The following is a 23,964-nucleotide window of genomic DNA, read 5'->3' as shown; positions in this document are numbered from 1 at the left end:
AACAACAGCAAACAGCTACGTATAGAGGGAGAGAGGGAGAGAGGGAGAGGAAGCAGAGAATTGACCCGCAGCCCACAAGCTCTCTCTCCAAGGAGAACCAGGATCCAACAGGATACTCATCAATCACTAGAGATGCTCAACGAAGAAGAAAAGCCATCGATAAACTCAAAACTCTCTCCGTTAATAATGATCCTCAGCCCGTTGCTGAGCTGTGTAACTTCAGCCCGGATCAGAGCGATGCGTTTCCTATCAGGAGGAGAACACCAAGCCTTTCAGAGCCGCTGTACAGAGATTCAATGAATCAAATAAAAGTTAATAATGCAGATCTCGTTTGTGATGTGTTGTCGTTTTCAGAGAGGAATGGAGGGTTTTGTTGAGTATACAGGAGAAATGACACGCATGCACAGTGTGGAGTAGTGTTTAGGGCTCTGGACTCTTGACTGGAGGGTTGTGGGTTCAATCCCAGGTGGGGGACACTGCTGCTGTATCCTTGAGCAAGGTACTTTACCTAGATTGCTCCAGTAAAAACCCAACTGTATAAATGGGGAATTGTATGTAAAAATAATGTGATATCTTGTAACAATTGTAAATCGTCCTGGATAAGGGCGTCTGCTAAGAGCCTGGATTAATTAATAAATACATGTCTATGTATTTCGATATGTATTCATTTGTTCATTTGGATATGAATTCATTCATTTGTGTATTTTTTTTTTTTTTTTTTTATAAACATGGGAGTTTTTAATACTCCACACAACCCATTCTATTAATGCTAACCTGTATCATTCTCAATTCGGGATCCATCACTGTACTATACACAAGATACATGTGCAAGAAAATACACAGTTGATAGGGAATGCCTCAATTTGTATGGAGGGTAATGTATGCCCAAATTAAAGAGAGAGAGAGAACGAGAGAGAGAGAGAACGCAGAACGAGAGAGAACGAGAGAGAGAGAATGTAGTTATTGATTTGTTTAGTTTTAATTGGGCCGTAAAATTAGGCACGTCAGTTTTAAAATTCCACGCTTTCTCAATAAAATACATGACTCTCAATCCCTCGTCGAGTCAGGGGGATAGGAGAGGGGATGTAGCTCAGTGGTAGAGCGCACGCTTCGCATGTGTGAGGCCCCGGGTTCAATCCCCGGCATCTCCATCTGTACTTTTTTTTTGTTTTTCATTCATTCAACATAAATTAACATTTTGCTGTCACCTGTATTTATGTTGCATCCTATACAAGTTTAAGAGTCTGTTTTAGTTGAAATATAGTCCACACGCACATAACCAGTAGTCTACGTTGAGTTGTGACTATTATTATTATTATTATTATTATTATTATTATTATTATTATTATTATTATTATCTTAGCAGACGCCCTTACACCCAGGGCGACTTACAATTGTATAGCGAGTCTCTCAGAGCCCGGATAGTGAGGCTCACAGAGCCCGGATAGCTCAGTCGGTAGAGCATCAGACTTTTAATCTGAGGGTCCAGGGTTCAAGTCCCTGTTCGGGCGGTCTTCTTTTAAAATTAAAAAATACATAAGCTTTCATATTTGTATTACTATTTTCTTTAAGCATTACTTTGGAAAGCATTGCTTTATTATTATTATTATTATTATTATTATTATTATTATTATTATTATTATTTATCTATTTATTTATTTGGCAGACTCCTGCTTTTTCCAAGACGATTTACACAGGATCTCAGCTCAACGCAGAATATAAAGTCTGCGGAAGATCATCAATCACTCAGGCTTTCTCTCATTTGGTAAACGAACGCTTTGCTGCAGTTTTTCATTTATCCACAAGGGGGAGTACGAAAGCTAAAAACAGTCAGAGACGTTAACTGGCAGGGAGGAAAGCACCTAATGACCCCGGAGAGACGCGCCATATTATCAGCGGGTTTCACGCACAGCGACCTCACCTGGGAACGGATCAATAGAATTTTAAAAAACTATTTTCTTGTCGATCTTGGGCAGGTGTTGCGACTCTCGGCCTCCCAGTTCGTGGCTCTGTCCTTGACAGAGTGTGTCTGGTTGTATAGGTTTGAAATCGCCGGCTGCGAGGATCCTATCAGGATCCGAAAGGGCCGAATCACCAATCATATGACGGTGGACTCATTCTAAAGAATCAAACCCGCGCACTCGATGGAATCCCCGCGGCGTTCTGTGTGTGCGGTTCTGAAATTGAAAGTGTTCTGCACGTCTCTTCAATCCCACGCACACTTGAAAGATGATTAATGGCGTACCGTAATCACTCTCAGATTGCTGGTTTTTGATAAAGTCTTTGTTACGACAGTCATAGTTTCCCTTATCAAACTTGACCTTATAGTTCACCATGGTTTGTTGCTATATGTATGTATGTATGTATGTATGTATGTATGTATTATTATTATTATTATTATTATTATTATTATTATTATTATTATTATTATTATTATTATTATTATTATTATTTATTCATTAGCAGACGCCCTTATCCAGGGCGACCTACAGTTGTATACCAAAAATACAGATCAAGAATTACAGTACAATTAAGAACACAGATACAAAATACAATGACTTCAGTCCTGTATGTATTTAAAACCTTTGATTTAATTATAGACAACAGTTAATTAATTGTTTAAAAGGCGTTGACACAGGTAACCCGAATCAATACTTTACGCAGCATGCAAACCGGGACTAGAGGACACACAGCGTGCAAGCGGAGACAGACTGAGGAGACGCTTCTTCACACAGAGAGGGGTGAGGGGATGGAAGGGGCTGCCCAGGGTCACCTAGTCATGCTGTTGAAGACCCGACTTGACAAAGTTCTGAGAGCCATCAGCTGCTACTAAAATCTCTATAAACAGAATCTGATCTTTCTTTCTCTCTCTCCTCGCTCTCTCTCTTTCTGTCTCTCAACCTACCTCTCTCCCTCTCTCTCCTCCTCCTCCCCCTCTCTATCTTTGTCTCTCTACCCCTTCCCCCTCTCTCTCTCTTTCTTCCCCCTCTCTCTCTACCTACCTCTCTCTCCATCTCTCTCTCTCTCCCCCCTCTCCCTCCCTCTCTCTCTCTCCCCCCTCTCCCTCCCTCTCTCTCTCTCTCTCTCTCTCCCTCTTTCTCCCCCTCTCCCTCCCCCCTCTCCCTCTCTGTCTCTCTCCCCCTTCCTCCTCTCTGTCTCTCTCTCTCCCTCTCTCTCTCTCTCCCTCTCTATCATTCTCTCTCTCCCTCTCTCTGTCTCTCTCCCCCTTCCTCCTCTCTCTCTCTCCCTCCCTCTCTCTCTCCCCCCTCTCCCTCTCTCTGTCTCTCTCCCCCTTCCTCCTCTCTCTCTCTCTCTCTCTCTGCCTCTCTCTCCCCCTCTCTCTCCCTCTCTCTTTCTCTCTCCCCCTTCCTCCTCTCTCCCCCCTCTCCCTCTCTCTCTCTCTCCCCCTCTCTCTGTCTCTCTCCCCCTTCCTCCTCTCTCTCCCCCTCTCTCTCCCTCTATCATTCTCTCTCCCCCCTCTCTCTCTCTCTCCCTCTCTATCATTCTCTCTCTCCCCCCCTCTCAATCTCTCTCTCTCTCTCTCTCTCTCTGTCTCTCACCCTCTCTCTCTCTCTCCCTTCCTCCTCTCTCTCTCTCTCTCTCTCTCTCTCAGTGTACTTCTCTGTTAACGGGAATCCCCTCTTCATTTTTTTTTTTTTTCCACTACATGGGTTGAGAGGCGGCGACACCTCACACTTCGGTTTTCACACGTCGGTCACAGCGCTGTCCCCACAAAACAAAGGCCGGCAACTTCACACTGTAAGTCGGTAAGTAAGTGCGCATTAGCACGGCGGTTTTCTTTACAGTCTCATCACCCTATAGAATGAACTAATGTTGCTTCATAGAGTCGCATGAAAGCTGCTGAATAATGTTACGCTAACATATTGAATTCCACACCCAGCGCTTTGTGCTTTTGAAATACTAATATGAAATACTTACTGTACTGCTATTATGGCTTCCGGTATAGACTTTTTTTTTATGCGATATTATTTTGTAGTTTTTGATGACATGATGTTAAATAAAATATTTAAATGATGTTTATTTATTTATTTATTTATTTATTTATTTATTATGTATCAATCCTAAAATTGTTTTGGCAGCAGCTGTGTTTGTAAACAGACGGGTTCTCTGTGTTTGCTCGTGAAACCGAACGGAGTTCGGATAAACGGGTTTCTTTCTTTTAAATTGCATTAAAATGTGTTTTTTTTTTAAGTAAGAAGGACGCAGGCACATTATTAAATCATATATATATATATATATATATATATATATATATATATATGATAGTTTCATTGTATTTTAATAGGCTGTGTTTTTTACTGCTTGTAAGGTTTGTGGCGCGCAGATTCTCGTTATTTAAATCGTAATGAATTATTATTATTATTATTATTATTATTATTATTATTATTATTATTATTATTATTATTATTATTATTATAGTAACAGTAGTATACATTTTTCTCATTTAAAATAAGATTACAATTTCCATATAACGTTATAAAAACAATACATAGAAACACGTATTAAACTCAATTTCCTGAATTTATGATTCATAGGGTAGCCTATATATTTTCGGTTGCACACAAAAGGATAAAATGATGACGAAATGATTTATTTTCTGCACGTAGTTCAGACACAAGCCCCTCAACCGGTGTGTGCAGAAAGTCAACGCGCTGTTTTGAGACAGATCTCGATTCTTCTCGTTTAAAACGAATTTCCTGTTACTGTAACGCATTCCTCGGTTATCCAGTGTTACCGCTCCGTCAATACACACTGATGACAACACGAGTTTAGCTTAGACTCTGATGAGAATTACTGATTTCTGAGTTTGTTTGGTTTTTTTGATGATTTCTTCAAACTTGTATCAACCGCTCCCACCATCATACCCATATAAATATACTTAATTAAGATTTAAATGATGATGATGATGATGAGTCCTATTTAATGACCAGAAAGGGGACTTCATTATCTTTATACACTACCTGGTCTCCCATTCAAGTATTAACCAAGCCTAACCTTGCTTAGCTTCTGAGCTCAAATGTAATAAGCAAAAAATCAACCGTGCAGACCCCGCCTCTTTACTGTTAGTATTATTTCTACAGCTCTTCTGTGATCGATCGCTACAGTAACGGAGCGCTGTTAACTCCATCTGTGTTTTAATATCGTAAAACAACTCGGAAAGTTTAATCGAATGGAGCCCTCCATGAACTTCACATCGCGTCTCGCTTCATCAGCGTCTGGTTTTGTTGTCGTCCCCGCTTCTGTTTTAATGAAGAATAAAAAGATAATGCCGGTCTCTTGTGTGTGTCTAGATATCTTTTCTATCCGCACAGCTGAAGAAGGGCTTTTGTTTGAAACGTACTGAAATAAATAACTTTTTAAAGCAGAGAGATATATATATATATATATATATATATATATATATATATATATATATATATATATATATATACATATATATATATATATATACATATACATATATATATATATATATATATATATACATATACATATATATATATACATATATATATATATATATATATATATATATATATATATATATATATATATATATATATATATATATATATATATATATATATACATCAATACATAAATACATAAATAAATGAAGAGACAAATGTTTTATTAAGCAGTGTGGAGTAGTGGTTAGGGCTCTGGACTCTTGACCGGAGGGTCGTGGGTTCAATCCCAGGTGGGGGACACTGCTGCTGTACCCTTGAGCAAGGTACTTTACCTAGATTGCTCCAGTAAAAACCCAACTGTATAAATGGGTAATTGTGTGTAAAATAATGTCATATCCGTATAATGTGAAATAATGTATAATGTGATGTCTTGTAACAATTGTAAGTCGCCCTGGATAAGGGCGTCTGCTAAGAAATAAATAATTATATATATATATATATATATATCCACTGTGTAAATGGGATGGATTCGCTACTACAGCACTCCATATTAGCTGCTCATGTATAGTTTACTTTGAGTTGTTGGGATCACAAGTTTTTGAAGATTGTGATCAATCTAAATTAAAGATTGCTAAATAACAAGCTTGGTTTTTTCTCCCCCAAACTAATTAAATAACAGTCAAACTTGTTATGATTGGGGAAAACACTAATGGAGGTTTTTAGTAAATTGTTGATGCTCATAACATCGATATATATATATATATATATATATATATATATATATATATATATATATATATATATATATATATGTATATAGGAGTTTATGTTGACTCAGAAATGTCTTCATCTAGACAATGTGGGGAAGCTATAAAAAAAGGCCAACAAGATGCTCGGATATATTGTGAGAAGTGTTGAATTTAAATCAAGGGAAGTAATGTTAAAACTTTAAAATACGTTAGTAAGACCTCACCTAGAATATTGTGTTATAGACACGGTGATCTGATTCAAGCATTCAAAATCCTAAAAGGTATTGACAATGTCCAACCTGAAAAAAGAAACAAGGACCAGGGGTCACAAATGGAGATTAGATAAAGGGGCATTTTTTTACACAAAGAATTGTGAGGGTCTGGAACCAACTCCCCAGTAATGTTGTTGAAACTGACACCCTGGGATCCTTCAAGAAGCTGCTTGATGAGATTCTGGGATCAATAAGCTACTAACAACCAAACGAGCAAGATGGGCCGAATGGGGCCTCCTCTCGTTTGGAAACTTTCTTATGTTCTTGTATATCTATAATTCTCGTATGTATATAGACAGCTGGGAAATACTGTAGATAGAGATAGACAGATATGAAAATACATTTTAAAAAGGAACTTGATAAAAAAAAAGTTACTTGATAAAAAAAAAAGATGACAATCTCAAAGTTGTTAGAGTTGCGTTCGTTATGAAACTACAATTCTGTCCATCTTCTGTTAACTGTAAATTATTTCAGCTGTTCAAGGTCTCGAATTTACCATTCACCAGAGACGCCTTCCGACACCTTGTGGAGTCGAGGCCGCCTCAGGACCGTGACCAGGGCAATGCGATACTGGTATTGTAATACACTATTAATGGTTGCTGTCGTTGTAGTGACATGAAACCTTGTGTCGTTTTCAAAGCCAAGGCGAGACTCTCCTCCTGTTCAAGACTAGAAATGCTCTGAGCAGAAACTGAGAATCTAAAGAGTCTGCGGCTGGAATCGAATTCCCTGCTAATAACAGCCATGGGGAGCATGGCTGTTTTGAATTGCAGAACCGAATCAATCTCTCTCTCTCTCTCTCTCTCTCTCTCTCTCTCTCTCTCTCTCTCTCTCTCTCTCATTGTAAACCACTCTGTTTTTTTATCGGATTTATTTTCGACTCGGGTTCTTTATTGAAAACCTCTTGAGCTCGATCTGTGCTTCCGAGCAGCAAGCTGAGCTAATGCAACCAAAGAGATCCAATCAAATGAGGCTGTATCACATTATTATTATTATTATTATTATTATTATTATTACAGAATAGTGATCTCAGAGCGATTGTGTAATTGTGAAGTCTTCTGGTTTGAGATGGACGGGCATGCAGTGGTTATATATATATATATATATATATATATATATATATATATATATATATATAATACTTTCATGTGAGATCATTGTTATATTGGTGATTGGAGGGTTTTTTTTTTTTTTTCCTAGGGAAGTTCAGCCCATTCCTTTCAGCTGACAGGTTATTGAGAGGATCAGAATCTGTGTGTGTGTGTGTGTGTGTGTGTGTGTGTGTGTGTGTGTGTGTGTGTGTGTGTGGAGGCTGTCTGTCAGGCCATCCACAAAGCATGCACAGTACACTCTCACATCCCTGTTCTGTCCTCCCGTCCTCGTCCTCTGCCCTCCCTCCGCTGCTGCTCCTCCAACCCCTCTAACCTCATTTCTCTGCCTCTCCCCCCCTCCCGCACACTCTCTGGTGCACTCTGGAACTGTCACTCTTCTGCTAACAAAGCTGATTTCATCTCTGCCTTTGCCTCCCACCTCTCGCTCGATTTCTTTGCTCTCACTGAAACCTGGCTGTCCCCTGATAACACTGTTACTCCTGCTGCCCTGTCCTCTTTCTATGTCCTGTCCCATACCCCGCGTCTCACTGGACGGGGAGGTGGGACGGGTCTTCTCTTCTCTCCCTCCTTACTCTTTTCTGTCCCCTCCGATCTCATCTCACTCTCTGTCACTACCTTTGAATTTCATGCAGTCCAACTAACCTCTCCCTGTCAACTCCTGCTCATTGTTTTGTACCGCCCCCCTGGGCCTCTCACTCACTTTCTGGATGAACTCGACTATCTACTCTCCTCCCTCCCCTCTCTGTCTACCCCGACTGTCCTGTTGGGTGACTTCAACATCCATCTCTCCAACCCCAGCCACTCTGCTGGATTCCTCCCTCTCCTTCACTCCTTCGACTTCTGTCTCTCTCCGTCCCCTCCTACCCACAAAGCTGGCCGTCAACTGGACCTCACCTTCTCCAGGGCCTGCTGCCCCTCCACCCTCTCTGTCACCCCCCTGAACCTCTCTGATCACTATTTCATCTCTTTTTCTCTGTCTCTCCCCCCTCTCCCTGCTCCTCCTACCCCCACTGTCACCTCTCGCCGTAACCTCCGCTCTCTCTCCCCCTCTGTCCTTGCCTCCACTGCTCTCTCTCACCTCCCTCCTATCGACTCCTTTTCACAACTCTCCGTAGACTCTGCTACCTCCACCCTCTTCTCCTCACTCACCTCCTCCCTCGACTCCCTCTGTCCCCTCACCTCCCGTCCTGCTCGCCCCTCCCCTCCCCATCCCTGGCTCTCCTCTGCGCTCCGCTCGGCAAGAATCACACTGCGATCTGCTGAAAAGAAATGGAAGAGAACCAAACTCCCTGCTGCCCTAGACCTTTACCGCACTCTCCTCTCCTCCTTCTCCTCTACTCTCTCCTCTGCTAAATGTGCTTATTTCCAATCTGTAATCCAAGCCTCCACTAACAACCCACGTAAACTATTCTCTACCTTCTCCTCCCTCCTAAACCCTCCCCCCCTCCTCCTCCCTCCTCTATCTCCCCTGATGACTTTGCCTCCTTCTTCTCTTCTAAAATCTCAGATATCCGCAAACTCTTTAACACCTCTCCCTCCCCCGCACCCCCTCCTGCTCCAACCCCTACACCCACTACATCCCCTACTTACTCGCCCTCCTTCTCCACCTTCTTGCCCCTCTCAGACTCTGACCTCTCCTCCCTGCTCCAGGGTCACAAACCCACCACGTGTGCCTTGGACCCCCTCCCCACTCACCTCTTTCAAGCTGCTGCTCCTGCTCTACTCCCCTTCATCTCCTCCCTCCTCAACACCTCTCTACTTTGTGGTATATTTCCCTCTGCCTTCAAAAATGCCTCTATCACTCCCCTCCTCAAAAAACCTAGTCGACCCCACCTCCCTCCAGAGCTACCGTCCTGTCTCCCTCCTACCCTTCCTCTCCAAAACCCTCAAGCGGACTGTACACCGCCAGCTCTCTGCTTTCCTGTCCAACCACTCTCTGCTTGACCCTCTCCAATCTGGCTTCCGCTCTGCTCACTCCACTGAAACCGCCCTCCTGTCTGTCACCAACTCACTTAAGTGTGCCCGAGCTGCCTCTCTCTCCTCTGTCCTAATTCTCCTCGACCTCTCTGCTGCCTTTGACACTGTTGATCACTCTATTCTACCATCATCTCTTGCTGACCTGGGGATCTCTGGCACTGCTCTAGCCTGGTTCTCCTCCTACCTCTCCAACCGCACTTACCAGGTAACCTGGCGTGGAGCAACCTCCACACCTCACCCTCTCTTAACTGGAGTCCCCCAAGGGTCAGTCTTGGGTCCTCTCCTGTTCTCTCTCTACACCCGCTCCCTGGGCCCCCTCATCGCATCCTATGGTTTCTCATACCATTTCTATGCTGATGATGCTCAGATTTTCCTCTCCTTCCCCACCTCTGACTCCACCATCTCCTCCCGTATCTCTACCTGTCTGTCTGCTATTTCCTCCTGGATGCACTCGCATCACCTCAAACTCAACCTCTCTAAATCTGACCTCCTTTTCTTTCCCTCCTCCTCCCCCTCCTCTGATCTCTCTATCTCTGTTCCTCTGGAATCTACCACACTCTCTCCCTCTTCCTCCGCTAAGAACCTTGGAGTCACCCTGGACCCCTGCCTCTCTTATTCCCAGCACATCTCCACTCTGGCACGCACTTGCCGATTCTTCCTGAGCAACATCCAAAGAATCCGACCCTTCCTCACCAACTATGCTACCCAGCTCCTGGTCCAGGCCCTGGTACTCTCCCGCCTAGACTACTGCAACTCCCTCCTGGCTGGCCTCCCTGCGTCTGCCACCCGTCTGCTCCAGCTCATCCAGAACTCTGCTGCCCGCCTGGTGTTCTCTCTGCCTCGCTTCGCCCACGCTACTCCACTACTCCGCTCGCTCCACTGGCTCCCGATCACCGCTCGCATCCAGTTCAAGACTCTTGTACTAGCCTACAGATGCCTTGACCAGACTGCACCCAGCTACCTCCAGACCCTCATCTCTCCCTACACCCCCACTCGACCTCTCCGCTCCGCCTGCACTAGAAGACTAGCTCTACCTTCGCTACGCTCCCCTGCCTCCAGAGCCCGCTCCTTCTCCACCCTTGCTCCACAGTGGTGGAATGACCTTCCTACAGATGTCAGGACTGCCCAGTCCCTGACCACATTCCGGCACCTCCTTAAGACTCACCTCTTCAAACAGCACCTGTAGAACTCCTCTGTTTGTATCCTGGGACACTATCACCCTTCATGTAAATGTGCTTTATTTTGCTCTCATCTGCCCCCTATTTTACTGCATTTAATCCTGTACTTCAGAATACTGTAATCTGCCAAGTGTTTAACCTGTAGTACTTTGTATTTAATCACATCCTGATGTAACTATCACTATTATCTGCTGTATTATTGAATTGTGGTTTGTCACACTTGTACCTTGCTTGAACAAAAGTTATTGTATTCTTGCTCTTATTGTATTACTTGTACTGTAACACTTGAAATGTATTTGCTTACGATTGTAAGTCGCCCTGGATAAGGGCGTCTGCTAAGAAATAAATAATAATAATAATAATACACTGGCCAAAATATAGGGAAGTTAAATACAGGAACAGTGTGTACAGAAGATAAACCAGCTATCTCAGGGTCACAGGCTAATTGTAAGGCTAATATACCGTGAGACCAGCAACAGAGAGGGCTAATACAAAGACCTAAATCACAGGACACTGGACAAATTCTGTTAATGGCATGTATAAGGCATGCATTACACCCCACCAGCGGATTGTGAGAAGTGTTAATTCAAGGAGTGCCTCCTTTCTGCAGGGCAGCAGTGTGGAGTAGTGGTCAGGGCTCTGGACTCTTGACCGGAGGGTTGTGGGTTCAATCCCAGGTTGGCTAAGAAATAAATAATAATAATAATAATAATAATAATGAGATTGGCATCATCAGTTACAACGGAGCATAGATTCAATCTGGGTCATTTAAACCCCACATGAATTCACACGGGGGGGGGGGGGAGCTGAAGAGGAAGGCGCTGTATATATCTATATTCAGGTGATCTGTCTGTGGTAGGCCGGTGTTTCAAAGGGTTGCTGTTCCTCGTAATCAATCACTATAGTATCAGGCAAAGTCAGGTTTAAACGTCATGTCCACTTCTGTTTATATAAAAGCAGAAGTTATAAACAAAATGACAAGCCAATGAGAAACTACCCTTCTAAAATAAGTGTCCCACAGTAAAAGCACAGCAAAGTTTAATAAAGCATACGGAAGCATTGTAAAGCACAGAGAGGTGTGGTAAAGCATAAGGAAGCATTGTAAAGCACAGGGGTGTGGTAAAGCATAGGGAAGCATTGTAAAGCACAGAGAGGTCTGGTAAAGCATAGGGAAGCATTGTAAAGCACAGAGAGGTCTGGTAAAGCATAGGGAAGCATTGTAAAGCACAGAGAGGTCTGGTAAAGCATAGGGAAGCATTGTAAAGCACAGAGAGGTGTGGTAAAGCATAGGGAAGCATTGTAAAGCACAGAGAGGTCTAATAAAGCATAGGGAAGCATTGTAAAGCACAGAGAGGTCTGGTAAAGCATTGTAAAGCACAGAGAGGTGTGGTGAAGCATTGTAAAGCACAGAGGTCTGGTGAAGCATTGTAAAGCACAGAGAGGTCTGGTAAAGCATATTAAAAACAAACTATGGTACGCTAACCCTTCCCCCACTCTCTCTGTGTTTAACTGAAGCAGCCTGGCGCAACAGTGGTCATGTCCACAGGGAATCTCATGCCAGCAAGACTGAAAATCACATCAGTGTTGCTCTCAAGGCCCAGGGGTCACAAGCAGAGATGAGATAAAGGGGCATTCAGAACAGAAAATAGGAGGCACTTTTTTTACACAGAGAATTGTGAGGGTCTGGAACCAACTCCCCAGTAATGTTGTTGAAGCTGACACCCTGGGATCCTTCAAGAAGCTGCTTGATGATATTCTGGGATCAAGAAGCTACTAACAACCAAACGAGCAAGATGGGCCGAATGGCCTCCTCTCGTTTGGAAACTTTCTTATGTTCTAAGACTTTTGCACAGCAGTGTATATAATTAGCTACAGTGTCCCGGCTTCAGTCTTCATCAGGTAGCATGATAGGAACAGCTTGCGGGACTGATGCTGCTGTTTCAGTTTGATAGTTTTAACGTTGCCAGTATAATACGGAACCAGTGCCATTGTGTGTGTGTGTCTCTAGGTATGTATTTGCATGGTCAGGTTGGTTATTCCTGGGAGTTGCCAGCGTGTCTGTAGCGCTGAATCGATAGGATCAGTTGATTTCCCTATGGAAATGTACCCTGAGGATCACTTCACATGCACAGAGAGAAGCTATGGAAATGTTCCTCTGTCCAGCTGTAACCCCCCACCACCAATTGATAAGCAGCTTTCAATTTGTGTAAAATAATAACAATCAAACCACGAAAAAAATAATGTGTCACAAATCTCACAGATCTCTCTCTCTCTTCTCTCTCTCTCGTAATTTTATTTCCAATCCAAGGACTCTAAGAGGAAGGAAAACATCGAGAGAGAGAGAGAGAGAGAGAGAGAGAGAGAGAGAGAGAGAGAGATATGGAGACAGAGAGAGGGAGAGAGGGAGAGACACACAGAGAGAGAAGGAGAGAGGGAGATAGGGAGACAGAGAGAGAGAAAGAGAGAGAACAAGAGAGAGAGACAGAGAGAGGAGGAGATAGGGAGATAGGGAGACAGAGAGAGAGAAAGAGAGAGAGAGAACAAGAGAGAGAGAGACACAGAGAGAGGAGGAGATAGGGAGATAGGGAGACAGAGAGAGAGAGAAAGAGAGAGCGAGAACAAGAGAGAGAGAGACACAGAGAGAGAAGGATAGCTGGAGATGGGAGACAGAGAGAGAGAGGGGTAGGGAGACAGAGAGAGGGAGAGAGGGAAAGAGAGAGAGACACAGAGAGAAGGAGATAGGGAGATAGGGAGACAGAGAGAGAAATATATTTTCTGCCTGATGTTTTTATGTGTACTATTAATTATTTTACAACTTACTTCTGCTGTCGTCATGCCAATAAAACATCTTTGTATTTGAATTTGATACACAGAGAGAGAAAGAGAGAGAGAAAGCAGCAGCGATGCCTGATGATGCCAACAACAACCAGAGCCAGCTGTGCCCGATCCTGCAGAACATGATCCGGTCGCATAACGTGACGGCGAAGGGCATCGACTACACGTCCGTCTCCATCCTGAGCCTGGCGTCCGCCATAGGGATCCTGGAGAACGGGCTCATCCTCTGGGTGGTGGGCTTCCGCATGCGCCGGACCGTCATCTCCGTCTGGATCCTCAACCTGGCTCTGTCCGACTTCCTGGCCACCACCACCCTGCCCTTCTTTGCCCACTACGTGGCCTCGGGCCACACGTGGCTCCTGGGGCGCTCCTTCTGCAAGGTGCAGTCCACGGTCTTCTTCCTCAACATGTTTGTGAGCGCCTTCCTGCTGGCCGCCATCAGCCTGGACCGCTGCCTGCTGGTCCTCTTCCCCGTGTGGGCCCAGAATCGCCGGAGCGTGGCCGTGGCTTACCGGGTGAGCCTGGGGGCCTGGCTCCTGGCTCTGGCCAACGCCCTGCCGTACACGGTCTACCGCACCGTGATCGGGACCGAGGACGGTCGGCTGTTGTGCTACCACGACTTCGCCCTCTACTCCCAGGTGTCCCATCTTGGGCTCGCAGACCTCTGCAGGTTCAGGCAAGGGCTGTCGGCGGGCTCCAAGTTTCTGGTGGCTTTTCTCTTCCCCTTACTGGTCATTGGCGGGAGCCACGTCGCCGTGGCTCTGCAGTTGAGGAAGAGGCGTGGAGGAAGAGGCAGCAGCGGCAGGCAGTCCAGGAGGTTCCTGAAGCTGGTGGTGGCCGTGGTGGTGGCATTCTTCTGCTGCTGGTCTCCTTACCACATGATGTGCGTGGTGGAGGCGGTCAGCCACGACCAGCCGAGGCTCCAGGGCTTGGTGCAGAGAGGACTCCCGCTGGCCACTACCTTCTCCTTCCTCAACTGCGTCCTCAACCCCTTCCTGTACGTCTTCAGCTGCCCCAATTTCTCCACCCGGATCCGGCAGTCGCTGAGCGCGGTCCTGGAAGGGGCGTTGACGGAGGACACAGAGATCTTCTCCCGTCGGGGGACCCCGCACAGCCTGACGTCCGCTTCCCTGTCGACCAGGGTGGCACTGTCCACCTACACCTTCCAGCAATGCAATGAGTCCAAGAAGAAAACGCCTTGCGTTGAGTTTTAGTAGAAGGCAGGATGGGAGGTCCAGCGGTTAAAGAGGCTTGATACCAGGAGGTTCTGTGTTCAATCCCAACTCAGCCACTGATTCACTGTGTGTGTGCGACCCTGAGCAAGTCACTGAACCTCCTTGTGCTCCATCCTTCAGGATGAGACGTCAAACAAACAAGGTCCTATTGGAAGTGACTCTACAGCAGCAGTTATTAAATAGTCATTTAGCAAGCGCTTTTATCCAAAGCGACTTACAGAGACTAGTGGGTGAACTCTGCATCATAAACAACTGCTGCTGCTGCTGCAGAGTCACTTCCAATAGGAGCTTGTTTGTTTGACGTCTCATCCGAAGGACGGAGCACAAGGAGGTTCAGTGACTTGCTCAGGGTCACACACACACAGTGAATCAGTAATAATAATAATAATAATAATAATAATAATAATAATAATAATAATAATAATAATATCACTGGAAACTGGAAACCCAGGACTCAGCAAAAGCTGGTAAAAAAAACAAATGACATCCGAAGCTGTTGTGTGTGTGTGTGTGTGTGTGTGTGTGTGTGTGTTTGGGTGTGTGTGTGTGTTTGGGTGGGTTGCGTAGCTGTGAGGAGGAGAGTATTATTTGCATAAAGGTTTGGTATGACTTCACAGTCACAACAGTATCAATATCTTTAACAGTAAAAATAATAAATCATGCAGGATGCGGAAGGTATTGATATGTGTAACGTCCCTTATTAAACTCCCCCCAGCCTCCATTGTAAAAGCACACCAAAGTGGAATAAAGGATAAAGCGTGGTAAAGCATAGGCAAGCATTGTAAAGCACAGAGAGGTCTGGTAAAGCATAGGGAAGCATTGTAAAGCACAGAGAGGTCTGGTAAAGCATAGGGAAGCATTGTAAAGCACAGAGAGGTCTGGTAAAGCATAGGGAAGCATTGTAAAGCACAGAGAGGTGTGGTAAAGCATAGGGAAGCATTGTAAAGCACAGAGAGGTCTGGTAAAGCATAGGGAGGCATTGTAAAGCACAGAGAGGTCTGGTAAAGCATAGGGAAGCATTGTAAAGCACAGAGAGGTCTGGTAAAGCATAGGGAAGCATTGTAAAGCACAGAGAGGTGTGGTAAAGCATAGGGAAGCATTGTAAAGCACAGAGAGGTCTGGTAAAGCATAGGGAAGCATTGTAAAGCACAGAGAGGTCTGGTAAAGCATAGGTGAAGCATTGTAAAGCACAGAGAGGTCTGGTAAAGCATAGGGAAGCATTGTAAAGCACAGAGAGGTGTGGTAAAGCATAGGGAAGCATTGTAAAGCACAGAGGTGTGGTAAAGCACAGGGAAGCATTGTAAAGCACAGAGAGGTCTGGTAAAGCATAGGGAAGCATTGTAAAGCACAGAGAGGTCTGGTAAAGCATAGGGAAGCATTGTAAAGCACAGAGAGGTCTGGTAAAGCATAGGGAAGCATTGTAAAGCATATTATAAAACACACCATGGTAGACTCTGGTAAATGCAGTATAACTGTAGGAAAGGTATGGGGGAATGCTGCAAAACCACTGTGCAAAAATCCCATGATAAACTATTATCTATCTTGCTCTTATTGTATTACTTGTATTGTAACACTTGAATGTATTTGTATTTGCTTGCGATTGTAAGTCGCCCTGGATAAGGGCGTCTGCTAAGAAATAAATAATAATAATAATAATATTATAAGGGTGGTGCCAATATAAGGTGTGTATATATATATATATATATATATATATATATATATATATATATATATATATATATATATATATATATATAGATATATACATACATATACATACATATACATAAACACGTGTGTGTGTGTCTCTGTGTGTGTATAAAGAAATATACTTTCCACCTTGGAGTGTCGGCTTATATTCAGACAGATATTTTATTTTACTGTAATGTATTATATATATATATATATATATATATATATATATATATATATATATATATATATATATATATATATATATTAGCTCGACCTTGTATATTGTGAAGTGTTCCTGTTGAAATGCAGCACATTTTAAAACGCAGTTGTTTTTTAATTGGAAATGCAGAGTGTTAAGACTCGCGGCGGTGCACAATGTTAAATAAATGTTTTAATATCGATTTGGATCTGTGCGTGCTCTCTGCTGTCTGCTATCTGAGATCTGTGATCTGCTTTCCTTTGTTACCCAACCACAGGAATGATGAACGCTGGAGAAAACAACAACTGCAGTTTTCAAAGTGACAACGCAAATTTTTTTCTGCTTTAATAAATATAATTGTTTCGTTTAATTGTGAAATATCTTGAAATACCTATTTTTAGACAATGAAATAAGACTTTTTTTCCCACATGAAAAATAAATATATACAGCCTGGATTATTACCAAATTAAATAACTGTTTTTATTTTGTTTTTTTTTCAGACCCAAATAAAAAGTTGCATTGTATCCAGCGTCAGATCGTTATTTATTTTATCTGATTTCTCTGGGGTTTTTTCCAGTGTTCTCTGGAAACACAACAAAAACTCTACCACAAAACACACACACACACACACACACACATTCATATCAGTGAAGGTGAAGCCCACACAGAGCTAACACACCGCGAATTATCCGAATGAAATACCCAGAAAGACAAACAGTCGAGTACAAATGTATTTGAACACACACACACACACACCCATTGTTCTGTAGTTTTCATTTGTCGTGCGTGTGAAATCAAACCCACTGGAACTGAAATTCTGTAGAAATCGTCAGGCCAATTAGCGAATGTCTAAGTAAATTGACGACTTGAATAGGCCGCGCATGCAATTCATTTCAAACAGTCAGAGAAAAGGAGCCACACGCGGTCAAACGTAGGAGAATTTTTAGAAGCTGTTTAAGACGCCTGATTAAAGCACAAAGCGGTCTAATATTTTCACACACAGGAGCGCCTGTTGTTTCTATATCACTGTTTACTGAGCGGAGATTGAAATTCTCACACTCGGAGGTGTTTTCATGCAGGCGGGTATATAAAGGATATCGATGACACATCTGGAGGTGTGCTGAGACATTTGCACATGACTGTACATACAGAGAAAGACAACGATCTAACTCTGGTGTTCAGTCACTACACTAAGTGTGCCGAAATCATAATTATATATATATATATATATATATATATATATATATATATATATATATATATATATATATATATATATATATATATATATATATATATATACTGTACAATTTAACATTCACCGACTGTTGTTCGATTAAGTATTAAAAAAATATGAACATTTATTGCTTAATAACTGGAGAGAGAAAAAATATCAGTTTTTAATGCTGTGAAATAGTTCAATACAGCTCACGTCTACCGTGCGAGTTTCATTAGGTCACAAACTGTAGCAAAACGCCTAAAATGATACAGGAAAGGAAGTGTTTTATAATTTTTCTTAAGCAACCCCGTTTCTTGCTAACAGGATGCTGTAATCTGATCTGATGAGCGGCTATCTCATCAATGCATCTCGGCTCGGTTCATCCAAATCTCTTTCTCTGCAGAGATACGAGGAGGCGGAACGGGAAGCGGTGCCGTTATCGTTTGGTGCAGCCTTCCGCCAAAAGACAAAAACAACGTCATGATAATAATGATGGTTATCTTCTTCTTCCAAAATACCATTTTGTCGTTGTGAAATGTCTTACTTTATAAAAGTTTGGGTAGGCATTGTAAAGCATAGTGAAGTATTGTAAAGCACAGAGAGGTCTGGTAAAGCATAGGGAAGCATTGTAAAGCACAGAGAGGTCTGGTAAAGCATAGGGAAGCATTGTAAAGCACAGAGAGGTCTGGTAAAGCATAGGGAAATATTGTAAAGCACAGAGAGGTGTGGTAAAGCATAGGGAAGCATCGTAAAGCACAGAGAGGTCTGGTAAAGCATAGGGAAGCATTGTAAAGCACACAGAGGTGTGGTAAAGCATAGGGAAGCATTGTAAAGCACAGAGAGGTCTGGTAAAGAATAGGGAAGCATTGTAAAGCACAGAGAGGTCTGGTAAAGCATAGGGAAGCATTGTAAAGCACAGAGAGGTGTGGTAAAGCATATGGAAGCATTGTAAAGCACAGAGAGGTCTGGTAAAGCATAGGGAAGCATTGTAAAGCACAGGGAGGTCTGGTAAAGCAAAGGGAAGCATTGTAAAGCACAGAGAGGTGTGGTAAAGCATTATAAAAAAGGGTAAATAGACCTTTATAAGTGTCCCTTAGTAAAAGCACAGCAAAGTGTAATAAAGCACAGTGAAAGCATGGTAAAGTGTAATAAAGCACAGTGAAAGTGTGGTAAAGCAGAGGTATGGTAAACCATATTAAAAGAATACAGAGAATATGATTTTTTTTAAAGATTAGACGAGTTTTTGACGTATCTTTACTGCAATATTCATAGCATCGGACTCCGAACTGCCGTCCACTGCACAGCAAAACTGCGGTAAATCAGCCAGAGGGTAGAGCTGACGCAACATTTGCTTCATCATGTCATTTATTTTCCAACGTTACATGCTTTTTACAGCCTCTCGTAACACTTTGTCGTTTTATAAAAATCAACGCGCACGATTTCAATGAGAGCTTGTTCCACCAGCGGGTTTCCACACTGTAGTGGTTATCATGTGCGCGTCACACACCCCGGGTGGAAACAACGGTGTGTATATGTGTGTTTTTGGTTTGTTTTTTACTTCACTAGCCCTCCACTTTGAGCAAGATGGTGCGATCTATTTTTCTAACTGTGGCGCAATTCACCTACAGCTTCCCTGGTGGTCTAGTGGTTAGGATTCGGCGCTCTCACCGCCGCGGCCCGGGTTCGATTCCCGGTCAGGGAACGTCTCATTTTTTTTCTATTTTTTTTGATGTAATTGTATAAAAATTATTATAGTTATGCTAAGTAATTGTGGATTATGTATCTATTTCTTTGTTTCTTAAGCTATTACATGTGAATAATAATAATAATAATAATAAAAACATTGTGAACATTAGAAAAAAAACTGTGTTTGACTAGAACCACAAGATGGCAGTGTGAGCTCAGAAATCGCACGGTGGAGAGGATCACGGTGGGTGTTTTAAACTGAGCGGCTCAGAGACAGGCTTTCTCTGCTCAGTCGGATCACGGATAAAATCTGCTCCGAGTATGCCGCCGTTAAAATGTCTCTGTCTGTGTGTCTCAGGGTCTGTGTGTGTGTGTGTGTCTATGTGTGTGTGTGTGTGTGTGTGTGAAAACATGTTGCATTCCATTTTTAAATAACATGCACACAATCGTACAATACAAACATATTCTAACATACAGAAATCTAAACCGCATCCCACCCAGCCACACCTTCACTGATCACTATTACATCATAATAGGAATTATTAGAAACGCTTTTTTTTCTAGTCACTGTAGTGAGCCGACATCAATCTATATACCCCATATCTAACTTTGTGATTTATTACTACACATTTTGAGCGCTAATCGATCAGCAATCGATCATTATGCTTTGCATTATTATTTCATAATAATGCACACAGGCGGCTGTGTGGTCCAGTGGTTAAAGAAAAGGGCTTGTAACCAGGAGGTCCCCGGTTCAAATCCCACCTCAGCCACTGACTCATTGTGTGACCCTGAGCAAGTCACTTCACCTCCTTGTGCTCTGTCTTTCGGGTGAGACGTTGTTGTAAGTGACTCTGCAGCTGATGCATAGCTCACACACCCTAGTCTCTGTAAGTCACCTTGGATAAAGGCGTCTGCTAAATAAACAAATAATAATAATTATACACACGGCACACGATGACGCATCTTTTCTCTTGAGAATTACTGTGTTGGAGTTACGAATAGAATCACAAGATGGCAGTGTGACCTCAGAAATAGCATCGCAGAGAGCATCACGTTGGAGCGTGATTGAGTGTGTGTCAGTTTGTGTACATCTATGTGGGTGAATGTGTGTCTCAGTGTGTGTGTCTCTGCGTGTGTGTGTATGTGTATCTGTGTGTCTCAGTCTGTGTGTGTACATCTCTATGCATGTCTGTGTGTGTGTGTGTGTGTGTGTGTGTGTGTATTTTTATGAGTGTCTGTGTCTGTGTGTATCTGTATGAATGTGTGTGTATCTCTATGTGTGTCTGTGAGTTCAATGCTTTTAGTGTATGTCAATTACAACCTTACAATCTGTTGAACGAAGTTCCGGAGAGGATCGCCTATAAAAACTAAAATAAAATTTCTTGAAAGAAATTATGCAAAAACGTCCCTATACCACCTGTCACCCTCTCCGCTCCTCCTCTATACTGGCCCGGTCCTGCCTCCTCTGCACTCTCCATCCTCCCGCTCCTGTTACAGGGCAGTGACCAGCTGTCCCAAAGATAAGAGGATCTCATTCACACTGATAATCCCAATACACGATCCCTACACTCCCTCTCGCCCTCTCCGCTCCTCCACTATACTGGCCGGTCCTGCCTCCTCTCCATCCTCCCGCTCCTTCTCCTCCCCAGCCCCTCTATGGTGGAAACAGCTACCGGAGAACTTCAGGACCGCCTCTCCCCGCCTCCTCAACACTCCCCTGTTTAGACCGCGCTTGTAGATCTCTGGATCCGCCCCTCCTGCTCTGCACTGGACTCTCCTGACCTCAGCACCTCGTCACTGGATCCTCAGCTGATGCGCTCTCCTTGCACTATTGCACTGCTAATCTGTCACTGTAGATCTAACTCGCTGTGATCCTAACTTGTTGCCTCCTGGTTCATATTGTATTCTAGCAGTGTTATTATTATCAGCACTGTCTGTAAACCGCACTGTGTTTAAATATGAAGCTTGCATTGTAACCCTGTCTGTGCTGCCCTGTGACTCCTGTGTGAGTCGCCTGGGATAAAGGAGTCTGACGAATAAATACATTAATTTATAATGATTTCCATTACACGAGAGTAGATGTTAAAACTTCATGCTGATTTCAACTCGGCTCTCGCCAAGATAAGCACCAACTAAGACGTAGCTTTACAGTAAACTAATGTGATCCATATGTGTCTCCATCCATTCACGCTTCCTTCCATATGATGATGTAGATAACCTTCTGTCTGGTGTTAATGGCTGAAGTGTAATGCTGGCTCCAGGGATCAGCTTATTTTGCCTCCCTGGCGCATCAGCACACACAATAATAATAATTATAATAATAATAGTTCTTTCTAATTGGGAGTCGTGGTTGTTATTTGTAATTGGGAGTCGTGGTTGTTATTTGTAATTGGGAGTCATGGAAACACGAGTCAGCATCAGGGTTCTGTTTCTGGTTGAGCTGCAGCCCGAGATTGAAACTCAACAGACACGATGACGAATCACAGACAAGCGAGGCAAACTACACCTGCTTTACAAACGTCACAATGCGCTGCGCTTAGCGAACGCGGTCTTGCTCTAAAAAGCGACCTCCGTTCATAATTTGAAAATACTGTATCACAATTCAATGAATTGACATCCCAATTGAACAGCACTGCGAAGACCCGTATATCGGCACACACACACACACACTGACAATGAATCAGAATACGAAAATGTATTTATAGATACAGTGCCTATAGAAAGTCTACACCCCCTTGAACTTTTTTTCACATTTTGTTGTGTCAGTGCCTCAGAGTTTCATGCATTTAAATGAGGATTTTTTTCCCACTTATCTACACACCATAATCCACACTGTTAAAGGGGGAAAAAGTTTTTATTGATAAAAATTATATATATATATATATATATATATATATATATATATATATATATATATATATATATATATATATATATTAAATACAAAACTGAAAGATCATACTTGGACAAGTCTCCATCCCCCCGAGTTACTACTTGTTGGAAGCACCTTTGGCAGCAATTACAGCTGTGAGTCTGTTAGGATAGGTCTCTACCAACTTTGCGCATCTAGATTTGGCAATATTTGATCATTCTTTACAAAACTGTTCAAGCTCTGTCAAGTTCCTTGTATTTATATATATATATATATATATATATATATATATATATATATATATATATATATATATATATATATATGTATATATATATGGAGCACGTTTACGTTACTAATCAGTTGTATTTTCTGGATTTCTAACATATTTTCTTTGTGAGTTCACCGTGAGGGAAGGCCAGTTTTTCTTGTTTTTGAAAATGAAACAATAATAAAGAGGTGTGTTTTTGGCTTATTTAATACCTATGTCTCATGAATAAAGGTAATTACTATTGCTCAAGGGTACAACAAGAGCGTCCCACGACCCTCTGGTCAAGAGTCCAGCGCCTTAACCACTACTCCACAATGCTGAAAATGTATATATATATATATATATATATATATATATATATATATATATATATATATATATATATATATATATATATATATATATGGTCTGCTAAGAAATAAATAATAATAATATGTATATATATATATATATATATATATATATATATACACACACACACACACACACACTATTTATTTCTTAGCAGACGCCCTTATCCAGGGTGACTTACAATTGTTACAAGATATCACATTATTTTTACATACATTTCCCCATTTATACAGTTGGGTTTTTATTGGAGCAATCTAGGTAAAGTACCTTGCTCAAGGATACAGCAGCAGTGTCCCCCACCTGCGATTGAACCCACGACCCTCCGGTCAAGAGTCCAGCGCCCTAACCACTACTCTACACTGCTGCCCCATGTCCACACACACACACACACACACACACACACACACACACACACACACACACACACACACACACACACACACACACACACACACACACACACACACACACACACACACACACACACACACACACACACGTTGTCACAGCAGGATAGGCGATATGTCTAGGGTAGGATTGTGGAAAGGGCATGTTTACGTGATGAATCAGTGCTAATTTCTGGATTTGTAACATATTTTCATTGGGAGTTCACGGTGAGGGAAGGACAGCTATTCTTGTTTTGAAAACAAAACAATTATACATAGGCTTGTTTTGATTTATTTGTTACCTGTGCCTCATGAATTATGAATACACCCTGGTTTCCTAGTGTTTCTTTGTAATACCTGTGAACAAATACCTACGTGCATGCGAGTATCAGCACACCCCTATTAACAATACAGAGCTATTTCTCTTAGACCAGGTGATCTATGAATAATATTAAAGGAATTAATTATCTATTTATCATCAGCATTTTAATT

At 42.5% G+C, this 23,964-nt stretch overlaps 2 protein-coding genes and 3 non-coding genes across 6 annotated transcripts in view; all 5 read left to right on the top strand.

Annotated features, from left to right (window-relative positions):
* The window catches only part of LOC117410127 (zinc finger protein 771-like), a 5,692-nt gene extending 5,011 nt beyond the window's left edge, over positions 1-681 (top strand). Inside the window, exon 4 of the mRNA XM_034016554.3 lies at positions 1-681. This exon is cut by the window's left edge and continues 854 nt beyond it. The gene's annotated coding sequence lies outside the window, so the exon portion shown is untranslated.
* A 398-nt stretch (positions 682-1,079) lies between these two features.
* On the top strand, positions 1,080-1,151 carry trnaa-cgc (transfer RNA alanine (anticodon CGC)). Its single transcript has one exon. It is a non-coding gene; the product is annotated as a tRNA-Ala (tRNA).
* Positions 1,152-1,438: 287 nt separating this feature from the next.
* Positions 1,439-1,511, top strand: trnak-uuu (transfer RNA lysine (anticodon UUU)). The gene has a single exon. It is a non-coding gene; the product is annotated as a tRNA-Lys (tRNA).
* A 2,153-nt stretch (positions 1,512-3,664) lies between these two features.
* LOC131736359 (prostaglandin D2 receptor 2-like) lies at positions 3,665-16,467 on the top strand. Of its 2 annotated transcripts, none has more exons than XM_059021889.1 (2): positions 3,665-3,759; positions 13,594-16,467. In XM_059021889.1, the coding sequence occupies exon 2, from the start codon at positions 13,624-13,626 to the stop codon at positions 14,767-14,769; it is 1,146 nt and encodes a 381-aa protein (XP_058877872.1). In that variant the 5' UTR covers positions 3,665-3,759; positions 13,594-13,623; the 3' UTR covers positions 14,770-16,467. The 2 variants fall into 2 exon arrangements, with proteins under 2 accessions (XP_058877872.1, XP_058877871.1); XM_059021888.1 differs by having other exon boundaries at positions 3,665-3,767.
* A 3,066-nt stretch (positions 16,468-19,533) lies between these two features.
* On the top strand, positions 19,534-19,605 carry trnae-cuc (transfer RNA glutamic acid (anticodon CUC)). The gene has a single exon. It is a non-coding gene; the product is annotated as a tRNA-Glu (tRNA).
* Positions 19,606-23,964: the final 4,359 nt, after the last annotated feature.

Source organism: Acipenser ruthenus, unplaced genomic scaffold (genome assembly GCF_902713425.1).
Source record: "Acipenser ruthenus unplaced genomic scaffold, fAciRut3.2 maternal haplotype, whole genome shotgun sequence".
NCBI lineage: Eukaryota > Metazoa > Chordata > Actinopteri > Acipenseriformes > Acipenseridae > Acipenser > Acipenser ruthenus.
This window is presented reverse-complemented; position numbering and strand designations above follow the sequence as displayed.